Here is a 9,630-nt window from a genome sequence, read left to right as displayed (position 1 = left end):
TGCGTGTGCGTGTGTGTGTGTGTGTGTGTGTGTGTGTGTGGTTTTATTGATCTCTCTCTGGTGTTGCAGTAAATTGGTTTGGCTGTAGAGAGAAGGACCAAGCGCCTACTGCTGTGTGTCTGAGTGTCTCTGACATTTAACATGATCTTTAAAGGCATTTCTCCACAGTGCCCGCAGGATCTAACAGCGTGCTGGGGGAGAGAACCACCCAGCACGCTGTTAGATCCTGCTTACTCCCTCTCTCGCTTTTTCTTTCTCTCTTTCTCTCACACACATACACACGGGCTCGGGCAGCCCAGCCTGGAGCTGAGACGGCGATGGAGGCAGGTGGTGGGATGCACGGTGGGGGGGAGAAAGTTCTGTTAGTCAGCAATTAAAGTCAGAGGTTTCAGGACAACAAATAACCTCTGAAGAGTTGGTCAGTGGAAGTAAAGAACAATTGAAATTGTTTTTGTTTTTTAACAATTCAACCCTTTTGTTGCCCCGGATTAAGTGATATTGTGAAAAGCAGACACTGTAATCCTGAACACGTCCCTGTCCCTGTCTCTTTTCTCTAGCAGAACATCTCTTGTGCCACATTTTTAAAGCTTTTCTCTATTGTTCTCTTGTCTTTCCAGGATTTATTCCAAGTTCTCCTCAAAGAAGATGCAGGAGCTACCGGAGGCAGGCCTCATGAACTTCCTGCTGCTGTTTCTCGTGGTGGCCAGGCAAGTGGAGCTAGAGGATGTGGCCAGCAGAGCCTGTGAGCTTCTGGGTTTCCTTCCCTCTAACTGCCCCCCCGGGCACCGCACCTTGGTCTGGAGGGGACAGCTGTCACTGCTGCTGTTGTTCCAGGTAACGTTTATCAATCAGGAAGTGTATTGTTGCAAGCCAGGCACACAGCAAAGGCTTTTAGTTGATGCACATATTCCACCATTTGAAGATGTTTTGACATCAGCTGGTATTTTCTTCCAGGAGAGGGGTCTGGATGTTGGTGCACAGGCCAGCTGGCTGGCGTCCTCCTTTAATGAGACGGCCAAAGAGTTCTACAATAAGACCACCGAGGTCTCTCGCAGACTTGCCCTCTGGGGGCCCCTTGGCTCATACTTGGAGGGCGTGGCCGAGGTGTTCGAGACGAGCACCAGTCTCAACCTCTCTGAGGAAAAGCTGCTCAACGAAGGCTTTGATTGGTTGTTGCCTGCCTGCCGCCTCTCAGAGCTGAATTCTGCCCTGGGCTTTCTGCAGATCGTCCTCGCCCAGCTCAGGTGAGACAGCGGGTGTAAATACTCCCAGTATCTCTTACTTTTTCTCAGTTTCCCTCATTCTTTTCCTTTCCTGATAACTGCTCCCTCACAGGTACTGGTCACTTCCAGACACATCCTGGCCAAGGCCAAGTTAAGCTTCTATTAAAATCTGATAAGTGGATACAGCAGAATAGAGAGATCTCTTCTGCTCCTCCCAACCCAGCCCGGACTCCACTCACTTCTCATACTGACAATAGGTGGATTGTGCTGTCAGCAGGAATGAGTGTCTTTAAAGGCCCTGTGTTGCGTTGAGGCCCCTGTTAGTCTCAGCAGACCTAGTGGCCCCCATGTCACCCTCTCCAGGTGCTGGTAAAGCTCTGTGTAGAGTTACAGGCCCAAGGGACCCGCCATGGACCCTCCTGTCGTCATGGGGACGGCGGCGGGGCTGTGAGCGCAATGAGAGACTATGGTCAGTAGGGCGTCAGGACGGGTTCAGCCGTAGGACACGGGTGTTCGTTACACGAGTGACCTCAGCCGAAGGCCAGAGAGCCACAGCTGAAACAGTGTCTGTTTATGTGGGGAGGTAGTGGTGGGAACAGAAGGGAGGGGAGATATAAATCTGGTGAGACTGCAAGGCTATGGAGTGAGGAATGATGTGTGAGCCTTAACTGTAGATTTCCAGTTAAATCTGGTGTTGAAGAGTTGAGTATCACCTTGCTCGTCAGCTTTTTAAGTCTGCAACAATCCTCTTTTCTTTCCAATGAACCCTAATTATCGAAAGTAGTATAGCAAGTAGGAGTGGGAATCACCAGACGCCTCCCGACACAATATGATCACGATACGATATTATTGAGATTTTAAACATATTGCAATGTATACCCTTTTTTCCAACTTCAAATTTTTCCCAATTTCAAATGACGTCCCCAAAAGGAAACTTTGTCAACATCTGTTTTATCTAAAAAGATACATTTCTTTCTTTGTTCATATCATTTCACTTGGATTGCTGCAAAATGAGATAGTCAAGCAGACAAAGTGACCAACACATATATAATAAAATATTGATATTTCGCGCCTTTATATCGATGCAGTATAGCCACATGGTGATACTATGCTGTATCGATTATTTTTCCCCCCACCCCTAATAGCAAGTAGTACTTATGCTTAAATTAATTACCTAACGTAAGTACTAGAATCGCTACACGGATATGTTCCAAATGGAATTGAAAGAAATCTTGGACAATAGCAAACAGAGCTGATCCAAATGTAGTCATGTTGGCAGCATCAAAACAAAAGAAAAGAAGTGCCAAAGAAACCAGGTACAATAAAAAGTAAAATCAGGGTTGGGGATTGTTTCAACATTTCTGATACTAGTTCTGATACAGTACCTGAGTCTCTGTACTAATACCACAAGAATAACATTTTTACACCTTTTTAGAAATAAAATCAATTTTTCTACAAAACCCTTATTTTAATTTTAACAGAAAAAGATGAAACAGTAGCTGTTCGGGCTGTACAATTAATCCAAATGTTAATCGCAATTACGATCACAAAACAGAGTAATCAAGAAAAACTATTTTTTTGCAAGTAAACTCTTATTTTGTCTTGGGTTCTGAACAGGGAAGATAATTTTCAAATGGGAAAAGTATTAAGGGAAATCTCACAGTTCAAGGTGTTTTCAATATCTAGAATTGGTATTTTCTTGGCCACTTGGGGGCAGCGTAGCAAGCTGTAATGACAACATCTGAATTTAATCACCTTATAAAGTTGTTATGGCAAACCGTTTCCTATTTCAGTCATTTGGAGTCATGTGTCTGGCTATCTGGTCAATGTAAACTTAAAAATCCCTCTTCTTTAAAGCGCCTATATTATGCTTATTTTCAGGTTCATAATTGTATTTTGAGGCTGTACCAGAATAGGTTTACATGGATTCATTTTAAAAAAACATCATATTTTTGTTGCACTGCACATTGCTGCAGCTCCTCTTTTCACCCTGCGTGTTTTAGCTACAGAGTGAGACATCTCGCTTCTATACTATCTTTCTTGGGAGCAGCACATCCTCAGTATCATGGTAAGATCCCACCAGCTAGATAACTCTTTCTCCAGCTTTGGTCAGTCCAAGGCAGGATTAGCTGGGAGACTTCTTCTAGACAAGGGCCACTAGTGGAATACCTGCAGGGACAGTCAGTAGTTTTTTAGAGATTATGGTCAACTGGTGGCTGTTGTAGCAGTGTTTTACCATTGAGAACGCGCTAGCATGCTAGGATTAGCCATCTCGTCTCGGCTAGTGAGGTAGAAAGCCGTGCAGATTTTTAACAGCTCACCTGGAGACTGAAGACAGAGGACATTCAGAAACCGTATCTCACTTAAAACAGGAAGGATAGTTTTTTTCCCCAAGATTGTATGTGTGTGGAAGCACCAGAGACAAAATAACACCCCAAGTGATTTTTTTTTTTTCATAATATGGGCCCACTTTAAGCTCTGTTTTGGTCTCCACCAACTTCCAAGGGAAATATTTGGCTCGTGAGAAGCTAAATGCTTTGTTCAACAGCTAGTCGCTAACTTTGTCTGTCCTGACAATGAGAAGATGGAAGCAAAAAACTCTCCATAGAGCGGAGGGAAACTCCAGTCGGGTGATAATTATCTGGGCGTACATTCGCTACGAGTGACAGCTTTCACATGACACATTTCATTCATTGTTTTAATTCCCATTGTTACCATAGAAGTATTGATTATATATAGCCACTTTAAATCAGAAACGGATCAAAGGTTAGGTAAAGAAGAAAGCAAATCTGAGCCAGCAGTCAATGCCAAATGTAGTAAATCTTTTGCTAGTCAGTGCTGCAGACACATTTCCATCATTTGGAATTATTGCAGGTTTTGCTGCATTTCTTAATATGCTTGTGATTTCTTAAATAGTTTTCACACCACCAGGGATATACTGGGGGCTTTACTAAGTAAAAAGTATTACTGTCACTTTGTACTTACACTGCTTACAAAAGGTTAACAAATGAGCTTAAACACTAGAATAGGGACATTGTGAAGTTAAGTGTTACAGTGCCCTCTGCCTGATTCATGTAGGTGTATGATTGCTTGATTGCCTGCACACACACACACAAACCTACACACCCGCCCACACACCACCAGCGAAACACTAACCGAAGTGTACTCTCTCTCTCTTACCGCATCACATGGTATCTCGTTAGCTTTGCTAATTCCCAAACTTCCTATCTCAGATCTCGGGGTTGGAGGGCACACATTTGCACATTAATGGCCAGAAGAGCGAGAAGACGAGAACTCCCAGAGGGCCTGTGTTATAGCCTGGACCACACTGACCCATTTGACCACATAACAAAATACCGTGTTCTCTCTTTCCAACCCGTCCCACCAAATTAAACATAATTCTCCAGGCTGGCAATTCTCGGTATCTCTTTGTGATTAATGCCTTTTCTCTGACACAATTAATGGGCAATTATGTAGCCTTGGCAAATTTAGCCTGTGCATCATTATGTCTAGTGAGAGCCGTGTGGAATCTGCACACATTAAGAGAATTATTCTGCCAATGGCTGAGGCAGTGGAGGGTCCGAATATTCACTCTTGATAGCCATTGCCATGGTGCTGAGGCAAGAAGCCAGTCCCAGGCATAATTCCTCAGTTCTATTCCTACCCATGACCCTCTACTGTGGGAGAGTGGGGGTGTCACTGGTTGATGAGGTGAGCTGGCATTGGCACAACATGTTTGATCTGCTTTTGGTACAAACAAGTAATCCCCCGTCTCCTTGGCTTGATAAAATACCAACCTCCCTGTGAAGACTTTTCCTTTTGTGAGCATTAAGACCTTTTACCGGATACTGGGCCTTTCTTTTCAAAGTCGAGGACAACTACTGTTCGGTTACTTATTAAAAATGAAGTAACAATTACACCTTTTACACTTTTTACTTTCACAATTACACTTTAAATTAACGATTTAAAACAGAAAGGGGACATGGATTAAATTTGACTTGTGCCTGGATGTGTGTGTATGATGTGTCTCTGTCATCATTAGGATGCTTTATTTTATTTAATGTGTCTGGATGTTGGATGCAGCTGGGGGAAGGGTTAAACAGGGTCCGTAATGGTGTGTTGTCATTGACTGTGTGTGTATGTGTGTTTTTGTGTGTGTACATTGTAAGAAGCCGCAGTGAGGAGGATTAAGTGGGGTCTCTGATGATGTCTTGTACAATGAGGGCTGATGGGTGTGAAAGGCCCATTCCGCAGTAGTAACGAGGCTAATGAATTCAGACTCTAATCGATTGTCTCAGCTCTCTCTGGATTAGATGCAACCTTGCTGGAAGGTGTGTGCGTGCATGTGCGTACTATAGCAGCAGACTAGTGTGTGTGGTTGAGAATTGGGGGGGGGGTTACTAGTTCCTCTGTCCTTTCCTCCTTCCCCAGCACACCTCAACGCCGCTTCCCCACACCCCCATCCGAGCGAATGAGCGGGACAGGAGGATCATCTCCAGTCTAAATGAGATTACAGCTCCTTCAGCTGCTTATCTTGGCTAATGCCAGCCACTGTGGGGCTGCTGTAGCGGCTGAGGCCAGGGCCAGGGATGAGCCAGAAGAGCCAAAGTATAGTCTGTGTACGGGGGATCAGTGTTAGGCTCCGCTCTATGCCTATAATATCCTCCTCCTTCCCCACCTCTACTTCCACTCTGAAGCGCACCGCCGCACCCAGTAATCCCCCAGGAGAGAAGAGGGGAAAACACATGACGAAGGAGTGAAAAAGGAAAAACGGGGGGCGCCAAAAGGATTCAAGAAAGGGTGGAGTTGGATGGTGTCGTACACAAGAGGGAGCGCTATGTTTGGATTTTGTATTGGGACAGATTTGTTTATCTGTTTTCTTTTGTGTATGTGTGTCTGTGTCCTTCCAGACGGGTCCATCAGCGCAGTGTCCAGTCAGCTCCCACCGTGGCTTTGGCTCCCGGTAACACCAGTGTGGTGAAAGAGCGGCACCTAGCGGTGGCAGCAGCACTCTGGGCACACTTCTTCCCCTTCCTGCGCAGCCTACGCCTCTCCCAGACCCCTCCGGCACAGCTGGCAGATGCTGCTGCAGGTCAGTAACGCCCACTCAAAGGAAAAATAGACACAGTGTGGAGGGAGGAAAGGGCTGCAGATGGAGAGGCTGGGGGACAGCAAAGGTAGAGCCAGCATTTTTAGATAAAGGCAGATCATCTTAGGGTCAGTTTGACAGGGAGAAGAACATTAGTAGTTAGGGATGTGATGGTTTCAGGAAGAGAACATTGGACTGGTTAGTCAGGACACATGCCTACGTTCCTTACAATGCCCTTTTAAATCACGCATGTATCATCTTTCTAGCATGGCTCAACTCATGTACATTGCTGGGATAAAGCCTGACATTGGGCCAGATGTCCCTCCTCTCTTGCTACAGTATATATCGGCTACTGGGAAGTAGTGCTGCCTTGGACGGTTGTGATAGGTTTAAACAAGCCAGAGTGTTTTTTTTCCCCCTCTATCCCAGAGTAGACAGGCAGTGTAGCCAGACTATACTCCAGCACTGACACAGCAAGTCTACCTTTCTAATAATCAATCTCTCTTCCGTTAGGCTTCACCCTGTTGGCCTTTGATCTGCCGAGTTCCGCCCCCCAGGACCTTCAGCCCAACCCAGTCCAGTCCATCATGCAATGCTTTGGCTGGGACGACATGGTTCACCCACTCCTCGTAACTCGCTACCTTCCCCATCTGCTCCAAAACAGGTACAGTTAACCTTCCAGATCTGCCCTGTATGCCTTCACCTCAATCCCAAACATTTTCATCACATCACTCCCAAAGGTCAGTCAGACAGGGATGAGGTACATGTCTGAACCTGTCAGCTATCAGGCTTCATCATGGCACATGCCACTTGACAACATTGTTTTGGACTAATCCTATAGGTATATTTGGTGGTATCTAATTAATAAATTAGACAGTGAGTGTCCTTGGTATTATCAAAATAGGTTTTAATGAAGAATTTGCTCCCATGCCTCTAAACAGAATACAAAATGTAAGGCAGCTTCAAAATTACACTCAGGGGTACAAAACAACGGTACTATTCCAACCCTCAAAGGTCCACTTCAGACAGTGCCAAGTGCTGGTGCTACACCTGAATGTAAAGACAGAACAAGGACACTCCTCGTATTGCCAGTTTAGAAGTAGCAGCCTGCCAAGCCTCTATTCCCTACACTTTGAGCTGTTATCACTATGTAATTTATGAAATGAAGCAACGGTTTTATTCTTATTTAATCTACTTCAAGTATTTTAGACATTATTTTTCACTCACTTTATCCTTCTGAAGTCATCATTAGAAGCTGTATGTCAACATCTGATAGAAGAGGCACTTCTGTGCATCAGACACAGTGGATTTATCTTATAAATTCAATTCAATTTTATTTAAAGTATCAATTCATAACAAGCTTTATCTCAAGACACTTTACATATAGAGCCGGTCTAGACCACACTCCAGAATTTACAAGGACCCAACAAATAAATAAACAAATAAATAAAGACTTGTGATTTGGCATGGACCTTCCGACCATGAAAATCGGACCACTTCAGCATATTTAGGCAAAGAATGGATATATAAGCATTGACATTTATGTTGAGTGTGCTTGGGTACATGGCTAGTTATCCCCTTCTTTTTTTTAGTCCCCTGCGTCTTTCTGTCTACATATTGCGTTGGTCTTTGTTTATCAGGAACTTGCCACTCCCATATTGAGCCCTTCATATTTTTTCCCCGCATCGTCATCAACAGATAAGATCGATCCATTCAATGTTAGTTTAGAACTATGCACATTACATGTGTGTGACGTGATTCTCTGTCCCTGCCTTTCCCAGCGAGCTGGTGTCCTCACTAAGCAGCGATTCTGCCGCCGTTGTGTCCGGTTCGGCCCAAAGCCTGTCAGTAAGGGCCTGGTTCCGCTGTGTTCTACAGCAGCACCTTTACAAAAACCCAGATGGGTCTGACAGCAGAAAAGGTAATGCCGCTGAGTCTACAATGTGATACATTATTAACCATCCCTTGGACACCAGGCAGGACTTACTTCGATACAGGTGTATAATGGAATTCAGAGACAGTAAAGGTTAGGGACTCTGACAGGAAGTCTCTGTGCATTTTTGCAAATTATAACCAGGATTTCTTTAACTCCTTCCATCCTAAACCCACAATTTATAGTCTGTCCAATTGTGTGCAGCAACAACCGATGTAGAAATCTTTCTGTACTCAAATGTAGATCCGTAAGGTCCGATGACATGGTGCTCTCTGGATGCTTTTATATAGACCTTAGTGGTCCCCTAAGACTGTATCTGAAGTCTCTTTTATATAGACCTTAGTGGTCCCCTAATACTGTATCTGAAGTCTCTTTTATATAGACCTTAGGGGTCCCCTAATACTGTATCTGAAGTCTCTTTTATATAGACCTTAGTGGTCCCCTAATACTGTATCTGAAGTCTCTTTTATATAGACCTTAGTGGTCCCCTAATACTGTATCTGAAGTATCTTTTTATATGAACCTTAGGGTCCCCTAAGACTGTATCTGAGTCTCTTTTTATATAGACCTTACTGGTCCCATAATACTGTATCTGAAGTCTCTTTATATATGACCTTAGTGGTCCCCTAATACTGTATCTGAAGTCTCTTTTATCAAGGTCTTAGTGGTTCCTTAATACTGTATCCGAAGTCTCTTTTATATAGACCTTTATGGCCCCTGATACTGATCTGAAGTCTCTTTTATATAGACCTTAGTGGTCCCTAATACTGTATCTGAAGTCTTTTATTTAGACCTTAGTAGTCCCCTAATACTGTATCTTAAGTCTCTTTTATATACCCCTTAGTGGTCCCCTGATACTGTATCTGAAGTCTCTTTTATATAGACCTTAGTGGTCCCTAATACTGGATCTGAAGTCTCTTTTATACAGGTCTTAGTGGTCCCTTAATACTGTATGTGAAGTCTCTTTTGTATAGGCCTTAGTGACAGGTGTTAGGGATGAAGGGTACATTAGTATTGAAAGCACCAGGGTTTGGGCCTTCATTGTTTCCAGGCCGGGCTATGGAGGAGCAGCTGTGTGAACTGACCCGGCTCGTGCTGAGACTTCCTCAGGTGGACTGTCTGTTGCAGAGAGCGCCGGGCCCCCAGCCCGTGGCCACGAGGCTAGAGCCCACTGCAGCCCTGGAGGTTTTTGTCAAGGTAACGCACGCTCACAAAAAGTGTCAAACACGCAGAGTTACTGTAGCGTGTCTACGATTTACACTTTAATGTCCCTGAGATGTAACCCTTTCCCCCAGTTTATGCTTGTGTACTCGGCATATCTTAGATCTTATCGGAAATACATCCCTGCACCTTCACTCAAGTCCACACACACACACACACACACA

The 9,630-nt window shown here is 44.4% G+C and overlaps 1 protein-coding gene across 1 annotated transcript in view; it reads left to right on the top strand.

Moving 5' to 3' along the window:
• The window catches only part of mms22l (MMS22-like, DNA repair protein), a 28,381-nt gene that overhangs the window by 11,653 nt on the left and 7,098 nt on the right, over nucleotides 1-9,630 (top strand). The window contains exons 14-19 of the mRNA XM_032517844.1: nucleotides 618-834; nucleotides 955-1,244; nucleotides 6,134-6,315; nucleotides 6,826-6,976; nucleotides 8,094-8,233; nucleotides 9,297-9,442. Of these exons, the coding sequence (XP_032373735.1) occupies nucleotides 618-834; nucleotides 955-1,244; nucleotides 6,134-6,315; nucleotides 6,826-6,976; nucleotides 8,094-8,233; nucleotides 9,297-9,442 (1,126 nt within the window). The remainder of the gene's footprint in view (nucleotides 1-617; nucleotides 835-954; nucleotides 1,245-6,133; nucleotides 6,316-6,825; nucleotides 6,977-8,093; nucleotides 8,234-9,296; nucleotides 9,443-9,630) is intronic.

This window comes from Etheostoma spectabile, chromosome 6, assembly GCF_008692095.1.
Source record: "Etheostoma spectabile isolate EspeVRDwgs_2016 chromosome 6, UIUC_Espe_1.0, whole genome shotgun sequence".
Lineage (NCBI taxonomy): Eukaryota > Metazoa > Chordata > Actinopteri > Perciformes > Percidae > Etheostoma > Etheostoma spectabile.
The sequence above is the reverse complement of the archived record's forward strand: the minus strand, read 5'-3'. Positions and strand labels throughout refer to the sequence as shown.